This window comes from Canis lupus, chromosome 31 (assembly GCF_003254725.2).
Source record: "Canis lupus dingo isolate Sandy chromosome 31, ASM325472v2, whole genome shotgun sequence".
Classification (NCBI taxonomy): domain Eukaryota; kingdom Metazoa; phylum Chordata; class Mammalia; order Carnivora; family Canidae; genus Canis; species Canis lupus.
In genome coordinates this window covers 25005029-25026583 of record NC_064273.1, presented here as the reverse complement: position 1 = coordinate 25026583, position 21555 = coordinate 25005029, and the positions used below count along the sequence as shown (strand labels likewise).

General features: G+C 37.2%; 1 protein-coding gene across 5 annotated transcripts in view; it reads left to right on the top strand.

Moving 5' to 3' along the window:
* Window positions 1-21555, top strand: part of GRIK1 (glutamate ionotropic receptor kainate type subunit 1) — a 361362-nt gene that overhangs the window by 309836 nt on the left and 29971 nt on the right. For all 5 annotated transcript variants that reach the window (XM_025449799.3, XM_025449798.3, XM_025449800.3 and 2 more), the window contains 5 exons: window positions 4311-4424; window positions 6239-6442; window positions 7103-7326; window positions 12754-12872; window positions 16960-17177. In XM_025449799.3, the coding sequence (XP_025305584.1) occupies window positions 4311-4424; window positions 6239-6442; window positions 7103-7326; window positions 12754-12872; window positions 16960-17177 (879 nt within the window). The remainder of the gene's footprint in view (window positions 1-4310; window positions 4425-6238; window positions 6443-7102; window positions 7327-12753; window positions 12873-16959; window positions 17178-21555) is intronic.

Below are 21555 nucleotides of genomic sequence, written 5' to 3'. Positions count from 1 at the left end.
TTATTGTATAAGCAAATGTTAGGCATTAAAAACATTTGGTTCAGGAAAACGTCCCAGTGATACGCAAACATTGTCTTTCATTTTCTCTCTCTCTCACTCTCTCAACCTAATTGCTAAAATATCTGATTGACAGATGCACCTTGAATAATTTCAGGTTGTTTGACTTGAGCGGTTTTGTCAGGTTCACTTTTATCTTGCAAATTATCACGTAAGTCATGGAGAGTGTAAACAGTCGTTCCTGTGGTCCAAAAGCTTGTCTCTCTCTTGGTAGTACTCAGTCGATGATTTCAAAAATGTCCTTTTAAGTTTAAAATACATAGGTTTAATAACCTTGATTTAATCTTCAATGAATCAGGCTACCAAAGGCAGAGAGAAAGAAGGCAATCTCATTTCCTCACTGCTAATAAATAGATGAACCTAACTGGTGCCCAGAAAGAAGCTTATTCCACTAATCCAGCTTGAGACTCCAGGCACTTTATGCAATGTTGAATTAATTCAAACCAAATATCCTAGGGAATGGAATCCAAGCTCTGAAATCACATGCAGGGGAGGGGAATGTCCTCTATTTGTCACTAAACTGCAATAATTACCCGCACACACTTCCTTGGGATACAGCTCCATGCCTTTGTGCCTCTTCCTTCCTGCAGACCTATCATTGCCCACACTGTAAGTTGCATATACTGTGATGTGCTGTTTTGTGTTATGACTTCTTATCAACAATTTACAGTAACCTGAGCTCTAGCACGTAAGACCTACTGTCCCTTTCCAACAAGACTCACATTCAAATTCGGAAAGCTCTTTGCATGCTGACCGTATTGAGGGTGGAAGAGTCCACCAGAATTTTTTTCCAAAAGAGGATGTAGCGATCTTTGCAAAGTCTGTGAATATGTGTTCATAAGTCTCATGATACAAAAAACAGACGAGTCTTATTTTCTTTCCTAAATACTTGATATTTCACTCAGCAATGTTGGATTTTGACTTTATGTGAATCACTCGGTAGGTTTGGAAAATGGATACTAGTCACCCTCTGAACACCCTCTTGTGTCGCTTTTTTTTTTAAAAAGTTTGCTTACTGTCATTTGGCCACTCATTTTCAGAGGCTTCCCTTAGTTGTCCTAGATAATAAATGGCTGCTCCCACATGCCCGTTTACAAAGTGAAAGAAGGCAGGACCAGACAATTTAGCTCTTGAGTGTTCCTCCCCACGAATAATTGATCCACCCTCTGCTACTTCTCACTGGTAAATTACTGCTGTCTGCTTTTGCTCTATGGTTTGAAAATTGAGGCTCTGCTTCCTGGAGGCACTCCTCCAAGGTCAGAGAACAAGACTGAAATGCTAGATGTCTAGGCATCTGGAAAACTGTATCCCTCGTCCCCCAACGCACATGACTCATAAGATCTTGCTTCTTCTGAAAAGCTGATGTGTCTATTTGAATAACAGGTAAAGCAAGTTGACTAGCTTCAAAACATGCACACACACACACACACACACACACACACACGAATTCTGTTTTGCTAATTAAACAATTTGAAACCGAAGGCTGTGGTCATTCAAACTGCATATGTATACTGTCCACTTCCTAGGAATAACGTGGGAATAACCTTGACTACAGTCAAGACTGTAGTTTGATACTCTTTTAGTCCAGATTTGAAGGGAGCTCTATTACACAAATAGTAGGAAAAAATATTCTCCATTTTCTCCTCTTATGAAAGAAAGTTCACATTAAATGGGACTCTAGGACTCAGTTGACCGGAAATGCTGCAGCAATGGTATCTGACCTCCTTACTTTTGGCAGGGCTGGCAAAAGAAATAAAAGCCAGACATTGAGCTGTGGAGTGCATTTGTCTACAGTTTCAAGTTTGTATGTTAAAAGAGAATGATATTGTGAGGCTGTACAACACTGCCATTTTCAAATATTAGTAGAGTTCCTTTAAATACACCCTTGACATTAATAGAAATTAGTTAAAGAAAACACCTTCCATTACTTAACAAATTAGCTATAAACACAGTTATTTTCTCCACTTTTCTACTTAATTAAAAGTTAGGTTCCATTCTCCCCAGTGCCTAAGTCAAGTTTTAATTAGAAGTATAGCCAGAGCCCAACTTACAGCCTTCATTGAGTTCGAAGTCAATTGCTTACAACCTAAAGCATAGCTTTGGATGAAAACCAATAGACTCCAAGTGTGTTTAGCCTGAGTTATATTTCCTAGAAACAAGGGTATTTGCCTCAAAAAAGTGGAAAAAGAGGTACAGGTTGAGAAGAGAGAGGAGAAAAAGTTGTCCTCTCCTGGGTTTAAAGACAACCAAGGAAATCTGAAGATTCTTCAACATAAAGATGTTATGTGCATTGTGTGTGTTCTATGACAGGCATCACCCTTGACAGTAGAAAGACTGAATGGTTCTTAGAGCTTTTGTCCTACAACCCAAGCCTACATCTAGTAACCTCATTACAGTCAGGCTCAAAATACTTCCAAAGCCCCCATTTACCTAGATCTGTCTCCTTATTTCATTGGCCAACTAACTCTTACTAAGTATAGAAAGGAAAGAGTGACATTGAAATAGTTCGCACTGATGTGTGAATGTGTGATAGTCCTTGAAACTTCCTCAAAAAATTTACATGTCTTAAAAGAGTATTTGTCAAGCTAAATGAATTTCCAGCTGCTGTATTTAAGCAATAAATCTAAGTAAAGAAACAGAAAAGGAAAGAGGTCTAACATTCCCACTGGTGTTATTTAATCATCAAAAAAGCCCTCCTATCTCCATTTTTCTGATGAGGAATTGAGGCACAGCAGGGTTAATGAACTTACCCAAGATCACATTGCTGAGACATTGCAAAGCTAGGATCTGGACAAAAGTCTGTCTGCAAGACTTTCTGCCCAGGCGGGCAATGTGTTCTTCCCATTCCTCCCATTGGGAAAATGTGGTCAGGGATCAAGTATAGGTCTACTTCATCCATCCCAGAGTCTGTCCAAGTGTTAGTGTTCCTCAACTGTCCCTGTCCTTCATGGATCCTATACTTCATCTGCCTCTAAATTTAAATAAATAAATAATAAATAAATAAATAAATAAATAACTCCCTCACAATCCAAAATCCTTCACAACAGGGCAAGCTTGAAGAAGTTACTGGGCCAGTTATTTGAATGCCCTTTATTATCAATGTGTAGCTTTTAACAATTACCAACACTTTCATGTGGATCTTCTCATTTGGTCTTCTCAATATCCAGATGATGTACTTTATGGTTAGAGAACCAAAGCTCAGAAAGGTTACCAGCTTGCCCAAGGTCACATAGTTGTTGGCTTTGCCTGGCTCTGAAATATGTCTGCATTCCGTTTGTCTCACCAGGCTGGCAATAAATGCCTATAGAAGGCTTCAGATAAATAGTTCATTTCCCTGAGGCTTTTCTCCTGAGTTCCTCCAAAAGCTAAACAAATCAATGTACTTCTTTAGGGCCATCTAACCCAGGAGTGACTTGGCCACTGGAGAAAACCGTAAATCATTACTTTTTAAAATATCGTTGGGTTTCACTGACTACTAATCACCATGAGTGGTTCTGTGATAGATCAATAAACAATAAAAAAGAATACCCTCACTAAAGGAGTTCATAGTCAAGTGCACAGACATAACAAGTAAACAGAAGATTAACAGAGGATAAGCCCATAACAGAGGTCTGAGCAGTGCTACTACAGTTCATGGCAGGCACGCCTGCCCAGCACTGGCTCCTCAATGAAGACAGGATCAGAACTTAGTCTACTATTTATTCACACTTTTTTTCTTCCATTTATTTTTTCCCTTATATATGCCCCATCTCTCCATCATCCACCTTGCTCCTTTCGTCCCATTCCTTATCAATTTTAGAAACACCAATGGTACCACTTTGGCAACATAAGTTTTGTATCACTAGAATGTAAGCTCCACTAGAGAAGAAAATTTTCTCTTTTATTCATTGTTATGTCATCCAAGGCCTCAAGCAAGGTATGGCATAGCATAGGTGCTCAACAAACACATATTGGAAGAAAAATCTGCATTTAAGAATTCTTAATTTAAAAAAGAATAGTGAGTTTAATAAATTAACAAAGAAAAAGACCTCTCCCTACTGTATCTCAAATGACACTAATTTTCCCTGTCCCGTGGGCACACTCATTCCTTCATTGTTCATTTTCCCACAGTGAGTAGCTTCAGTGTGATTCCCTGGTGTCTTCTCCCCAGACTCTAAGCTTTTATGTCCATTCCTGGTATAGAAGGGGCTACTCCTTAATGTAAATGGGGTCACTGACAACCAGCAGCCTCTGATGTATTGTGTTCTGTATAGATTGGGATTTGGAACTCCAACAGTGGGCTTAACATGACTGATGGCAACAAAGACAGGTCCAACAATATCACTGATTCACTAGCCAACCGAACGCTCATCGTCACCACCATTTTGGTAAGTTGACTATGTGGAACTCAGGGTATCTTATCCAGATTCCCACCCTAGAGTTTGAAGAATTCTTCAGCATCTTTTTCATGCCAACAACTTTGTCTGCAAATGTTTATTTTTAATTAGGACACGAAAAATTTATGTTTGTATATGTCCATAATTGCGTTGAATTAGAAGCTTCCATCAATGTTCTGAATATCTCCCACCTTCAATCCATTCTCAGCTCTGTCTTGCTCCCACTCTCTGGCCCCACTCAGCTAGTCTCCCTTGCTCTCTGGCTGCTGGTTGGTTTCAACTGGCTGCTGGTTGGTTTCAACTGAGGAGAGATTCTGGCAAGGGACTAAAGAAGTAGAAAAAGAGAAATAAGAACATTACTTCCCCTGCCTCCAATGGTTTTCTCAGAACCTCTGTCCTTCATAACCACAGCTCCTATTCTGTCCATGATCTTGCTTCCAGAGTTCTGCTGTCCTGGACTCCAGGAGCACTCTTTCCTCCTACCTGATTTAGCCCTAAGTGCTATAAGTTTCCTGATTATGTTGGTCCCTGGATGTTTATACCCCACCGTTCCTCCCACCTTCATTCCTATTGGCTCCCTTTGCCCTGATCACTCCTTTATAAATAACGCCTTTACTAAGAAGTTTTTCAAAAGGCCAGTTAAGGGTACTTCCTCCTTCCTATTAGAGCCCTGATAATATCCCTATCCAGACATGGTATATCCCCAGATTGTGCATTCTTTCCCTTTTCCAATCCTAACCCAAGGAATCAAGAACAGGAGAGGCCACCTCTAAAATCTTCACTTTCAGACATTCCTGCTTTATTTGATTCAGTCCATTAACTTTTGAGAATTGTTCATCCATAATAAAAATGGTTTTGTTTTTCTGGTGACTACTTCCTCAGCAACTATCTCATAGAAAGGTAGAGTTTTCTATTTCTATTAGTTTGTTTGAGGGTAAACCTAAATGGGTCTTAAATGTCTGAAGAAAATGTATAATGAGAAGTAAAAGAACATATCAGTAATGCAGTAACTATTATAATGTTATAAAATAAAATAAATTTTCATTTAGCCAAATGAGAATAAGGTTAAAGATACATGGTTGTAAGGAAATGTCCATTATTCATAGAATAGGGATTTATTATGTAAAAGTATAAGCAAAGAATTACCAAATATGAAATGTGAGGTGAGTTCAAATAAGAAAATGGAACTTGTAATATAAGAAGACATAGAAATAGTCTTTGAATAAGATACCCTGAAGGAAACCAACCAAAATATCTAGATAAAAGTGAATAGTGAAACTGAGATGAAATTTAACCGTGAGATGAGGAAATGAGAATATTTAGTAGACAGGAAGTTTGAAAAGCAAGAGGGTATATTTGCTGATTTAAATTTCCTTTTTCTTAGTAGACAAAGCCCTTATGTAAAAGCCAAGAGGGAGGGTGGCAGGTCATGCAAAGAAAGTCTGGGTGTAGAGACAGATGAAAACCAGATTTCTGGTCCTTTATTGCTGGACCTCAAGTTCAAATGTGACTGTGTCTCTGTCATACTAGTCACTCACAGCCTTGCCCTTAGCAGCAGAGGAAAACATTCTTATCAAAACACTGAAGAGGGAGAGAAATTAATACAGGAAATGTTCTGTATTGGTAGAGGGCATAGGGAAAATGAGTTTAGGGAAGGCAGGAAGGTGAGGAACTAACTTCCTTTCTCTGAAATCTTAATAATCATTTTCAAATATTTTGCACCTTCTGACTTTGGATGGAGCTTATATAAGTAAATTCTACCTTCCATTATAACAGGGTTTTTGTATTTGGTTTGTTTCCTGTAGGAAGAGCCCTATGTTATGTATAGGAAATCTGATAAGCCCTTATATGGAAATGACAGATTTGAAGGGTATTGCCTGGATCTGTTGAAGGAATTGTCAAACATCTTGGGGTTCATTTATGATGTCAAACTCGTCCCCGATGGCAAATACGGAGCCCAGAATGACAAAGGAGAGTGGAATGGAATGGTCAAAGAACTTATAGATCACGTAAGCAAAAATATATCTCATATATGGGTTTTAAGTGTCTGACAAAATGCTTAGCAAGAAGTAAAAGAGAAAAAAATGATTGAGTCAATGTCAGAAGAAATGTTACCTTTTTTATGAATTCTAATAATGGCCTAAAAAGTCTGAGAAAACAACAAGGAAATGGAGTTTGCTTACATAGAAGGGCAAGTAAGGACACAAATTGAGGACAAAAATTTATGGGTCCATCCATCAAGCTGAAGAATAAACCTGAATAATTCTTTAATTCGATAAACACTTCTACAGTTTGCAGCTCAGAGCAAAAGCCGCATCTTCTCAGCTGATTTTATGACCAAATGGTTCCTTCCTTGTTCTGCTCACGTGCCCTTTTTAAAGACATCTTCCTCTAATTTCTTCCTTCATTCAGTGCCAGAATATATATACATCTGTCTGTGTGTGTGTGTGTTTTCATACTTTCTGGTTTCTCTTTGCTAATAAATACTATCTCACAAGCATAACTGTGGAAGTCAACTGTTTTCATACTAGAGCCAATTATCACAGAAGCTTCTTGCATGAGAAACATTTGGAATTGAGAAATATAGATCAGAAGGACCAGAAATATAGTCCAGACATTTGCTGAGAAGCGAGACTACTAAGACAATGATTTTGAACTTGATTTTGCAGAAGGCTGACCTGGCAGTGGCTCCTCTTACCATTACCTACGTTCGGGAGAAGGTCATTGACTTCTCCAAGCCCTTCATGACACTGGGCATCAGCATTCTCTACAGGAAGCCCAATGGTACCAATCCAGGAGTCTTCTCCTTCCTCAACCCCCTGTCTCCTGACATTTGGATGTATGTGCTCTTAGCCTGCTTGGGAGTCAGTTGTGTACTCTTTGTGATTGCAAGGTAAGTTTGAGAACTACTGAATTCACAACAGATCTAGGTCAGTCTCAGATTGACATGTATGCTCTAGAGGTAAACATAGGTTAAGAACTTCAAAGTATTATTTTAGTTTTGCCTAGTGCTCCATTCTGTCGAGCTCTTCCTCAAAAAGCCACTGCAAACGAATATCTTCTAATTTTTTATAAAGGTACTTTTAAAAGACAACAAGATAATTTTTATATTAATTTTCCTAGTATTTCAGACAACATAAAATGTTTGTTTACCTGTTTTTCCTGAATTATATTACAACAAAAGCAACAGCTCAGCTAGTAAATCTAAAATGCTTCAACAGGAAGAGTAAAATGGTGTCCAGATACTTGACTCTTGGAATATTCCATTATGCAAAACAGAACAAAGTTAGCTAGGAACTATTGTAGCAAATAATAAATACTGGGGTGAAACAAGATTGCGTAATCCTCAGGAACAAAGAAAAATACTTCGAAAATTTGATAAAATTTATTTTAAAAAACTTTAGAGAGTTAAAAAACATTCTAGAAATAACTATGAAAAGAAAGATTACTAACATGTAGAGTCTAGAGGCATGAAATATTTATACTACCACTGATGATTCAGCTTAGGTTTTATTTTCTGAGATAACTCTATATTTAACCATTCCACTTTACACAATTCTTCAAAGGCTTTTTATACCTTTCAGTAGATTATATTTTCTAAATACCTTTGATGCTGAATTTGAAACGCAGCTATTTTATCTTTCTGTTGGCTTAAACATTTGATATCCCTAGATAGACCATGTAAAAAAATAATTGCTTTTGTATGTCCCCCACTTGTTTTCAATCTTTTTCATCTTTCAACAAAACTCAGTGAACTTTTTCCCCTGATCAATTTTTGTTTTCCCTCCAGGAATTTCTATAGGAAATATTTCTTCATGCCAGCTCTCTGTCCTTGTCCACTCTGGTTTTGATTAATGCCAGGTGACTCTTTCCCTGTCATAATTATAAAGCAAGCTTGGGAAAATAACCCAAGCTAGAAAAGACTCAAAGATCCATGAGGCACACCCATATAGTCAAACTGAATGAATGGATTCTCTCACATGTGGGTATTTATACATTCGTTATGAAATAAATATTTTCTCCATACTTCACACCTTATAAAGTGTATCATTACCAGATCCCAGATTATTTTCCAAAGTTTGGCCAAGTATTAAGCTATTTCAAATAATGGCCAAGGCTCTCTTTCCATATGTCCTACCACAGAAGATAGTATATTAACAGTATGTGAAGTAATATTATGCTTTGACACTTTAGTGCTCTAAATCAGTGATTCTCAACTAGGAGAGATTTTATCTTTCAGGTAACATTTGGATATTTTGGTTGCCACAACCGAGGGTGGAAAATACTGTTAATGTAAAGTGGGTAGAGTTCATGGATGCCACTAAACATCCTACAGTATGCAGACAGTTCTAACAAGAGTTACCTCAAAATGTCAATAGCACCAGGATGGAGACCATGGTTTAAAAAACTAAAGAAGATGTTGCTTGGGGTATCAAGTTTTAAAAGATAAGTTGCTCACCTTTGGAGGTGCATTTCTTATTACTGGTCACTAAGTGAAATGAATACCTCGGTAGAATGGCTATTTAATAAATGACTACTTGTCATTCTAACAACGAATAAGAAAATTGTTCCATTCCTCTGCTCTGGGGCACACATCTGTTGGGTGATATTGGAGACAGCAGAGCAATCTAAGCAGCAGAGGGAAGTGAATTTCCATATCCCTGGGTCTGTTGGTCTGTCTAGGCAGTGATGCTGATGAGTAGAATAAGATAATGTTGATGACCAAATAGGTTATTTATCCTACTGATTTGATCACAGCCAATGGGAGACAAAACATGTCAGCAGCATCCAAAAGTTCTCACAAACATACAGGGTGAAAGTACCCCTATACACTTGACCCTAATTGTGCCTTTAAACTGCCTTTCTTTTTGTCATCAGGCTATATCAGAATAGTGTGACATTCAGGCTTTTTTCCCTCCTTATTTTGACTGTTTTTCTCAGTTCTTAGTGACCCAGAGCTCTGTATTTTCTGACTTCATTCTATTTCTATTCATTCTATTTCTACTCATTCTATTAAGAAAGCAGCCCCCCCCCCCCCAATCAATACTATCCACTCAAAATTCCTACTCACCAACAGGACCATTTATAAACAAGCTCTTTATTTAGCTTTTTCTCCTTGCCGCCTCCTTCTCATTGCCTTTCCTCTCATTCTGAGTCTCAGGAAAGTGGAATTGCTGTGCATCAAGTACACACTTGCAAACAGCAAGGTGCTGGAATGTGGAAAACAACTCCCTGCAGTATACAGGTGCATCGTCATGGGAATCATACGTTCAACTACATTCATCTCTATACCCTTGAATCCATTTCTACTTCTACTTTATAAAACCCCTAAATATATTTTGGAGGTGGTTCCCAAAGACAAAATCCTTGTTGAATAAATGTGCCAATTCACTTTTACTTCCCACCATCATAGTTCAGACCATGCACTTGGTCACTTTGTACCAAGAAGCAAAGATGTGAAGCGGCTTTCTGTTGCCACATTAGTGGTTTGCCTTCAGAGTTAGTGAAGCAGTAATAAAAAAGTTAATCTCATTGTTAGCTCTAGAGAAGCTTTTGAATTTGTTTTGCAGTGTATCCTTTTATGTTCTTTTAAAGGGAAAAAAAAAATAAAGCCCATCACTGCATTTAGCCTAATGTTTTCACTAGATAGATGTTTAAAAATCATTTGCTAAACTGAATTGAATTCATACAGTTAGACAAACTAAGGAAAACTATATAAACATTTAAGTTACTGTGACTTGTTTAGTTACAATGCTACAAATGTGCATGTCAGGGTTTTTGTTCTGTGGTTAACATTTTTTAAATTACTTTTTGAAAAACATTTAACTTCCAAGAATTAAAAAAAAAAAAAATAACTTCCAAGAATTATGTCCATCATGAATGCACAATTAAATAAAAAATATCTAGATATCACACCTGCTTACATTATATGATTTATGTTTGTCTTGTTAAAAATGAATATTTTTAAGTCAGCATTTGGCAAAAAAAAAAAAAAAAAATCAAGAAAACCTTTGACTGTAACTCTAAAGCAATAATACAAACCCAACAGCTATATCGCAAATTCCAACAGAGTGCTGTCCTTTAAAAGATGAACGGATCTCCCTCTCCTTGAGGCAGCCCAATATCCATTCTTGGTCATAAAGAGAATCCCTTAATTAGAGATCTTCAGTCTGAGGATTGTTTTATATCTCCATTCAAGTAAAAGCTTGGCATAGATAAACATAAACCCAAAATGAATCTTTACATTTCAATATAATGCTACTCTATTATATGCAAATTTTAACACAGATTCTAAGCACATTTGTCCCTTTCTCCATCATTTTACTAAAGTTCAGTATCAATTGGGAATAGCAGCTTCAGAACATCATCGGTGTAGGTCATATATTAATTCTCCCCCAGCCTTCCCGATGCTGACTCTGCTGTCACACTGACCATCTTTAAACAGGCATTGGGCAATTCGAGCTGAAATAGCTACATCCAGTCAACAGGTAGGTCTATTGCATTATGAAAACCAGTGTCTTACAGCACAGCATCATACTGACCCTTAATATTTTTCAGTCCAACGCCAAATCACTCAGAATCCTGGAAAGAAAGAACCTAAAATATCTTTGCAAAGCAGTAAGAATCACGTTGCTGTTTAGACGGGTTTCCTTTTTGCCTTAGAAAATTAGATTAATTGTTCACTTAGAACTGCAAAGTATGAAACACTGACACAAGACCACAAGCAGCATTTCAGAGAGGCAAGTGCGGAGCTCACCGATCAGAGGAGAGATGAGAAAGAAATACCTGCACATCAGGGGGGGTTAGTGGTTGCCCGGTTTTACAGTCCGTTGAGAAAAACTCCTTCTTTTGAGTGCAAGAGCCTCCTAACTTATTGCAGTTAATATTTCAGGATTATTGTACAAGTGACAACGATATTGTTTAAGTAACGGCATCTTTACTGTGCGTACTGTTTCAATTAGTGGGTTCATTAATATTGGTATTCGTTTCTTCAGCTCAGCAAACCACTATGGTTAGAAGAGTGTATAAATTCAAAATTTAATTATATTGTTGAAACGGTAATTAAAATATTGGCATGGCATTGTCGATTACAGCTATATTCATAAGCTTCACAGGAAGCTGCACCATGTGCCCTGCAGCTGTGGAGGAGGCGCAGTAATGAGTTAGATACCATTACTGTGGGGGAAACTATGAGGCTATTATCCCGGTACCCCTAAGACTTGATGAGGAGACACTGTACACTTTCCAGAAGGTGTCTGGGGGGGGAGGGTTAGACAATGCTTTTTCATTAAGAGGAGCTGTCTGCCCAGTTCTTTGTGCATGATTCAGTGCGCCCTGCTTCTCGCTATAGATAATATATTCACCTTAATCCCGATTCTCCCCATTGTGTCAGCAACCTGCTATTGTTTACTGCTGAAACCTTATGGCTGGAGAGTCTTCCGTATGTTCCCATCGGTTTTATGGGGTTTTAACATTACCCTGACGCTCCTGCTTGCATTAAAAGAACCCAATGGCAAATGGCAAAGCTTGCGGTGCTGAGAACTACTACATTTTAAATCATTTCCAGATCACTTTGCAGAGCATCTGCTAATGTCTCTTTGGGGAAATAAGTGCCCCTTGGCAAGATAGCCCTACAAAATAACCACAGAGCGAGTGTCTCCTGGGGCTATAGAGATCAGATAGATGTTTAGAAACACAGAAGGGACCAAAAATGGGTTCAGTTTCCCAGATTTTTCTTTTCACACATCCCAGAGATATCTGGATTCCCTCTTGTTTACAAATAAGGAAATTGAGGCCAGAAAGTTTAAGGAACTTGTTCAAGATCGACTTCCTAACTCATTAGGGCTGCTGATCAAATGACAATATAGTCCATCATTCTATAAATAAGTTAAAAACAAATCAAAGGGAATTTTGAGTGTAAAACTCCCCAGTGAGACATACTATGGAGTTGACATTGATGCCTGTCTCTGGGCCAGGATACTTCTAAGTTTAAACTTCAAGTCTTCAGGATACCTGGTTGGCTGAGTCGGGCTTGGAGCCTACTGAAATAAGTTCAGAAGAATTCAGTACACATAGGTCAGAGAAGTACAATTCCAGCCGGCCAAAGCACTTTGCCTAGAAATAAGAAGTCTGGTAAATATAATGTCTCATGTCTCCTTTGAACCTTGCCCACCAAAGGTGTAAGTTGAATATGGCCTTTACTGTTTGGGTTTGATGCTTTCACCATTAATTGTTGGGTTTTCTGTGTTGTTCAGCAGGTTTTGCTGGTGCTACGTGTATTTATCTGATGTTTACAGACTGTTTTTGTTAACTACTGCAGGTTTACACCCTACGAGTGGTATAACCCCCACCCATGCAACCCTGACTCAGACGTGGTGGAAAACAATTTTACTTTACTAAACAGTTTCTGGTTTGGAGTTGGAGCTCTCATGCAGCAAGGTACATCGGTTGCCCATCTTTGTCACGTGCATCCCACAGTCTGCTGACAAGCTTTGTTGCTGGTAAACTCCACCATAAAGCTAGAGGATAGACTGAAAAACCATCTCAGGAATTAAACAATAGAACCTGATTTCGTAGTCAGTTCTAAAAATAGCAAAGATAAAAATGTGACCTGAATGAAACCTCTTTCCTATATTTCTAAAATAGGACTTCTATCAAGCAATACAAATTTTCCTAGAAGAAAGTAATGGTTAAAAGAACTTAGAAATTGTTTACAAATTTGCATAGATTAAGTATCAGACTTTTCCTTGTCAGCCATAACTCTGCAAGTCAGGGGTTTGAAAGGAGTGGAATTTGCGTTCTTTGAAAACTAAGTCAGCTTACATTTTTCCAATAGCTGACAGTACCTAAAATTGCCACCTAATTACCACCCTGACAGACCCTAATGGGACCCATCCTAGCTTGTAATTTTTTACAATATCCCTCAATTGGTAGCCATAGCAACAGTAAACTGTAAAGGTTGAGGAAATAAAATTCAAACCATAGAAATGTAATGTATTTTATATCTTTCCTATGATGGGAGGGGGTTATTTTGTTGGAGAGGGAAGATGGAGTTGTTTTAACCTTTGGAAGAGATCCAGGTATTTTGTGGACTTTCCTCAGATTTGATTCTAGGCGTATGGTCTAGAAGAGACTTCCCAAGATTAAATGCATTAATTTAAGAAAACCATAAGTCACAGATGCTGTCATATTTAGAATAATCTGTTCATTTGACAATAAGATGCAGAATAGATTGGCAAAGTAAAATTCAATGAAGATATATATATTAAACATGTTTGTTACTTGGGGGTGAACCCAAAGCTTCTCATGAGGGAGTTTTTATCATACTACTTGAAATGTTTATATTCTGTGTCTATAAATGAGAGGGAGAAATAAAAATACCAAATATTTGAGAAAAGTGGCAGTTCATTAGGCAGTTCAGCAGTTTATGCAGTCATTGCTAAATAGGTATAGACATAGCACCAAGTTTACTAGAAATAACTCCATAAGTTTAGAGTGTAGCATAGAACTATAAGTCGTGCAGGAAAACCCACTAGAATCCAGGTAGTGCTTTACCAGTGCATTTAATTTTGAGAGCATTTATCTTGTGAGCAACTCCTATCAAAGAATAAGGAGATCAACTTGTCCCCTCAACACACACCTTCCCTATAGCTTGCTTCTCTGCACCATTAAAATAGAAAGATATAGACGTGGGTTTCGCAGAGTATACAGCAAATCCATGCAGGTATATACGTCCATGACTGCCTTGTGTCATATGAGTGTACCCACCTCCCCAAACTTTCTTTCATATTCTGTTTGGAGTTTACCATCATCCACAGCAAACTGTGGGATGCAGTGTCTGCTAATTACCACTACCTTGGGTACATGACAGTCAGCCCCAACCAGACTCTGCTTGTTTTTCAAGAAGTTTAAAAATACTTGTCAGCTGAGACAAATATTGTCATATACAAATTGGTGGTAGTGATGACTGCTTAGTGCATCTGTCCTTAGCATGTGGCATTGGACCAGGTAGCTAACTTCTGTATCAAATGTTGTGCTCTCTCTTGTTAGCAGAAGCTTGTCACTGTGCTCAATTGGAAACCATTTTGTTTCATTTCTTTTTTAATGTGATGATCAGACTTTCTCTTTTCTACAGAGCGTGAGCAAAGTCTGGATCAGGATTGGCTGTCATGTCTGCCATAAAAGGCACTAAAGAGACTTCAGCAAGTATTGTCTCTCATCCCAAATATTTTCTAATGATGTTTCACTCGACTTTTATTGCTCTCATAACTTCATTCTCTCTGGTTCTGAACTTAAACAAATCATCTCTATTTGAGGAAAGCCATTTCCAAATATTTCAATTAATGCTGAAAGTCAGGAAAGTCATAAAACTGTGTGAAAATAAAAAACACAGTGAAATGTCAAGAAATCTAATTCATACCATATACCAAGGGTTTAAAATGTAATCTGAGTAGATTTCTACTTGTTATTTTTTAGTTTCCAAGAAAATTTCATTCAAAAGTATATTTACTTTAAAGTATGATAGGTGTGAGTTTATATTATTTCTTACTACCTGTCAGAGGTTGGTTATCCATGCATCTGTCTAGTTTTGCTGCCACATACTACATAATTACACAAATAATAAAATATTACCTTATCTCTTCACAAATGCAACCAAATAACATAAGGATAAATTTACAGCAGAAAATCTATACCTATAAGCTACAAAAATATATCTATTAACTGTATTACTTATTTCCCATGGCTATTTTATGAAATAAATGGTATTTTAATGATAACTGACTAAAGATCTAAATAATATCACACTGCCAAAAGGCTGCTAGATCAATTAAGTACAAAGATATGAAACAACCTTGGGCATTAAGCACACACAGACACCCACAGGCACATAAATCCCATTAAATCACAAGATTAAAACAACAGCAACAAACTATCCCACTAAATCCTTGGAGGCAATTTAATGGAAACTATTATAAATCTGTGTAATATTACACACCCAAATTCAAACAAACAAACCAAAGAAGGAAATAGAAATTGCAATGAAACAATTACCTCATTAAAAGAGAATAAAGCTCCTAGATACCTAAGAGCATTAGGAAAATGTATCTGTTAATTCAAAGCCCAGAAATTCTGCCAACCTTGATCTGCTTATCATGAGCCCTGAGCTGGCTTTGATTTCATAAGCAATATGTGTGTCTGTTTATAGATTAAATTTGAGTATAAACTCATTTATCTGTAGACTGGTAAACTCCAATTCTCTGTTCCATCTTAAGCCATTAACTCCGAAACTTCAAAACACCCAATAAGAGTAGTGAAAGAGTCCTTGAAACCAGATATTTCACCTTTAGGATTTTTATACTTTCCGCTTTTTAATTGATCATCTAAACTCACTATGCCTCTAAGTTCATGGAGGAAATTCTAAGTACAGCATCCTTCGTGAATTTCAGGCAATCAGAGTAGCCAAAATCCACCCATGAATCAGTAGAATTGGGTAGAAGTAGAAGTAGAATTGCATACTCACTTCTGCCCCTTTATAATCCTACTACTGGATTCATAGACATCTACAGCTCAGACTGACCAACATCTTTGAGCTAGAGAGTTATCACAAATGTTTACCCTTTGTGTAAATAAACTTGACCCATATACCCTTTCTTTTATAGAGAAAGAGTCTTTTGATAAACAGGTTAAGTGCTTCCCCATGTTATCATTCACAAATAATAGTCATCAGATGGCATCTAAAAATGTAGTTTACCAGGAAGGGCCCCTTTCCACCTGAGAAATGGCCAGTCTGTGAAGTATAATTAAAAATGAGCACTTCAAAGGACACAAGTATGCTTTTCAGTAAATATATTCTTCCCAATCACACAAGAATATACATTAGGAAAAAATAATTTTGACTTTAAAAGTAACATAAAACAATGAAAAAATTATTCATCTATTGTCAAGTGTGGCTTTCTCTTATTTAATTTGATTGTAAAATCCTAAAGTTGTATTAAAGCACACGTGACAAATGGCATAATATTAATCTTTTAAAAGTTTCTCACATTCTTTAATCCTAAACAAAAATAACTTAGTGTTTCAAAGCTTCCATAGTTGTACAAAGACTGTAAAATTTTATTTCACACAATAAGATTTGTATCATATGGTTTAATAAAGCCCCCAAAGTAGTCTTGCAATTGACTTTTTAACAAAAGCAAGCAAACAAACCCAAATCTAAGCAATTAAACTAACTCTATAAATTTTAGACATGGAATATCTCAGGGTTAAAACTTTTAATGCCATCAAATGTTGATAAATTATATTTCAAGCAATAGTTGCAATTAGTAATAAAAGATCATTTAGATTTTGATCTTTTTTCTTAAAAACATACTTCTATTTTACCTACACACAAAAGAGTAAGTCCTTAATGGCTTTCTAACTTTTATGTCATAAAAATGCATTATCTCCCTAGACTACTGTCAAATCATGAGTCTTCCCTCTTCTCTTAACTCTGTTTAACACTCTTACTCTGGTGATAACATCACAGGATCAGAGCTGATGCCCAAAGCTCTATCGACCAGAATAGTTGGAGGGATTTGGTGGTTTTTCACCTTAATCATCATTTCATCCTACACTGCCAATCTGGCTGCCTTCCTGACAGTAGAGAGAATGGAATCTCCCATAGATTCAGCAGATGATCTGGCAAAGCAAACCAAGATAGAATATGGGGCAGTCAGAGATGGATCGACAATGACCTTCTTCAAGGTAAGAAACTGACAATTCTCAAAGGTTATCTCATATTGAGGAGAGGGGAATGTGGAATAAAAGTCTCTCAAAAAAAAAAAAAGAATGAAAGAAAAGAAAAAAGAAAAAAGAAAAGAAAAGAAAAAAGAAAAGAAAAAGAAAGTGGGCAGGTTTGGTTTTTTGTTTTTTTTTTTAAATAAGACTTATAATGACACACTCCCATTACAAGGAACCCATGTGCCCTCAGCAGTCAGCATAAAGCAATTTCTCTGCTCCCTTTATCCCCAATTTAGTACACTCAGATCTACAGATCAATATCTTCTCCCTTTATACTAGAAAAAAATGCTGTTTTCTGAACACAGCCCAACCACCATTAACTAACCACTCATGCATGGAACCCATAAAATAAAGATTCCTTAATCTAAATTCTGATAATCAGAATACAGAATACTTGAATATCATTATTTTGTTCTTATATTCTGTATTTAATGAGATAGAAGAAGATAACAAATGTGTTGATATGGGAATTTATTTGGAGATTTAGAATGAAAAAGAATTCCCAGGGGATATCAGTCAAATATTGTATTTGCACCAGTAAGGACAGTGCCCCTCATTGTGGCCTGAAGCTTTCCAATAGCCAGAGTGCCTTCCAAAGCACCAAAGAAGAATTAAGTTAGAGTGATACAGTTTTATTGTCAAGTGCATTTCATTGTTCAACTCTTTTTAATTACTTACTTAAAATAAAGCAACTGATTTCTGCCTTGCTTATGGAATAAGCCTCTATAATTTCTATTATGAAATCCCAGATACAGTAGCTCTCATGGGTTAGGGTGAGGGGGTGCGGAGAATGGATTTCAATAGATCCAGGGAGTTGTAGAGATAGCGAAAACACCTTAGAGATCATGACGGTCGGCCCTTCACTTTACTAATGAAGAAAACAATATCTCCAGAAGCTAAATTATCTTTCAAAGTCACAGACTTGAAGTTAGACAGGGATAAGCTAGAGCCTTCTTTTGAAAGATAACTGTTCATGTGAAGAAAAAAAAGAAAAACAGCTGTGCAACCAAAATAAACTCTAAAAAAACACTGTGTCAATGTTTCATACCTAGATACCAAAAATGAAGTTGTCACCCCAGGATTGAGTAGACAAAGACTGCTGAAGAATATTAATTTAGAACCCCAAAAAAAAAAAAAAAAAAAAAAAAAAAAAAACTAAGGGTGAAAAAAAAGGGAACATTTCTTTGTATACCAGTATTGGTTCACCAAAATAGGTTCTACTTATGCAGTAAATTTTATGTACCAATTAACAATAACAATTGATAAATAAAAATTACTTTATTTTAAGAGTAAAGTCTACCCAGAGGTTTACCCGAAACAGAGTAACATGAAAAGTTAGGATTTGCTTATCCTCTATGTTAGAAAAAGGTGATTCTTAAACATTATTTTCACTTTAAGAAATACATCATTGATTTAGTAAATGTATAACGTGTGGTGATTATTTCTTCCCTAGACAAGTGTTGTTTTAAGGACAAATGACATTAAATATATGGCTATCCAAGTTTATGAAAGCTTGGATTTTTGTAAAATCAATAGTGTGAAAAGACAGAGCTTACCTCAAGCTAGTGATTCATCACGATACTTGTCAGAAACCAGGAAAGTTACCTGCAAGGCATAGAGGACCAAGGGATACTGCCAAAGTAGAATTGGGTATGTCTGAAAAAATATCTGAAATGATTTGCCTCTCTTACCAGTGTCAAAAAGTTTTAAAGTTTCGAGAAGTAGATAAGTAGAGGCAGAGAAGAGTCTACTACCTTCTGGATGTATACAACAAATATAGAAGAGTAAGATGCTACCCTTTGCACAAGCAATGGACCTGACTTTGCTACTATGCAACCAGCCTGTGTATTCACAAAGCACCCCTTAGCCTCATTTTCATCTGATTCTGCTTCCCACATGCTTCTTGTATACAAAGGGTGCTGGTCCCCATTTTTCCAGCAGGACCCATTACAAGCATGTTGGATGGTGCATTTCCCTAAAGTAGTCATGTTCTACTCACACCTTCTGCTTCCTAGGCCTTTTCAGAGAGGGCTCCTGCTTGCTCCTTGGCCCCGAAAACGAGGCACCAAATTAAAGTGGTCTCTCAGGTCACCAGGCAAATGATGAGTCAAAAAGCATCCCAGGGAGAAAGAACGTGAGGATAGGACCAACAACAGCAATGAGAAGAGCAGCAGGCACAAGACACTAGCTCATAGCCACACACTCTATAAATGCTCTACATATATTATCTCATTTGTTCCTTATCAAAACTGGTTGAGGCAAGTATTAATATTGTCCCCATTATATGAAGAAAATGAGGCACAGCTCAGTTAAATGACTTACCCCAAATTTGCAAATCTGTGAGTAGAAGACCTGGGGTTCACCCAAATATCAGAGAGTGCTTTGAGGTAAGCTCCTTGAGGGTAGAGAATTGCTCTGTTTTGTTTGCCATTACATCTCCAGAACCTAAAGCAATGCCTGCAACATGGTAGACACTCAGAAAATATGTTTTTAAAAGATGAACAAATGTACAGATGAATTCTAAGAAAGATGGAATTCCATCAGAGGAGGGAGGGACAAAGGGAGTGAGGTAAACAGCGTGTCTTTGTCAATTCAGGCTACTTTCGTGAAATACCAAAGACTGGGTAGCTTATAAAAAAACAGAAATGTGTTTCTCACACTCTGTGAGGCTGGTAGTCTTAGATCAGGGTGTCAGCATGGTTGAGTGAGGGCCCTATTTCAGGTCACAGACTTCGTTATATCCTCACATGGAGGAAGGGGCAAGTGATCTCTCTGGAGCCTCTTTAAAAAGGCACTAATCCCATTTGTAATGGCTCCATCCTCATGACTTAAACACCTCCCAAAGACCTCACTTCCTAATACCAGTATCTTGGGGTTAAAGGTTCCAACATCTGAATGTGAGAGGGACACATCCAGACCACAGCGGGAGGGATAATGGAGACCCACACAGGAAGAGACACTGTTGCCATATTCCTCGATTTACAAGTTAGCTTGCAGCCTGGCAACCCTATTATCAAGAAGGAATTTATTTGCAAAAAAGAGAACAAGGACTAAATCCGATTTAGTTTTCCCCTTGAGGGAGGCAAGCTGTCAGAAAGCTTCAGAGGGATACACACTCAGGGTTTTTAAACTGGATTATTCCGCAAGGGAAAGAAACATTCCAGGCTTTCAGCGCTCAAGGTATTTCCACCTTGAGTCACTGAGTGACAGTAGTTAATGGTAAAAAAAAAAAACTCAGTCCTGAGCCAGGCCTTCATTAATATTTCACCTTTGCTGTGCCATCAGACCTCCCTCCCCTTCTCTCTTAATCAAAGACAATATTGTCTCTTGGGCTGTTGAATGAATAAGGAAAATCACCTTCGCCCAGTCTAATCTAGCATGTTCTGATCCATTGTTGGGTAATAAGCCATTTTCTCAGATGGGTCTCATTTTCACGCAATCACAAGGAAACTTCTAATAAGAAGCATTTTCTTATCATATGCAGTGTAATTTAAAGTTTTTTTGTTCCTAGGAGCAGAGAAAAAAATATATATATATATATATTTCCCTTTGGCAGCATCCAAATATTAGAAATCTGTCTCTTTGCTTTCAAGTTGATTCTAAATTGTTTTTACAGGTATGGAATAGGAAGTTGCAAAAAGGAAAAAACTATAGAAATCACCAAAATCTGTGAAGACACAAAATACCTAATCCCTCAACGTGGTCTCTGGGCCACAAGCTTTTAAAGAAGCTTCTTTCTGAAATGTGTGGCCAAAAGTGGCTCACTAAAATTTCAATCAAAATCCATTGGCTTTTTTCCCCTTTTTCTATTTTTGCAGACAGCACAAGCCCAGATTTCATATTTGGCTTATTTGATTTTCAACATGAAAAAAAAAAACCCAAAATTTAATTTTTTAAAGTAGCTCAGGTGAAATTGCACTACCTACCTGTGAATTCAGATAAGGCTAAGGAAATAAAGTGACATTTATTAAACAAGTGTTGATCAAAGCATGTGTCTGAGACAGGAGAGGCCAAAGCAGTTTTTCTTCACTGAGTCATTTGTGTATAGAATAATTACATTGATCATCAGAACTGTATTTACACAAGAGAACTAGAATTAAATCATGAATTCCACATACATTCACTAGGCTAGATGGAGAGCTAGAATTTGATATTGTCCATAAAAAAAAGGAACAACTCTAAGTTCTGTGGCCAAGGAGACCCAGTTAATAATGCTTATTAAACTTTACATTTTCTCAAGGTCATCAGCACTTGGAGTCTTAAAGTCTTAAGCACTACGAGTGATATAATGCCCATTTGGTCAAGGGGTGTCATTTACCACTAGGCCAATTATCAAGACAAG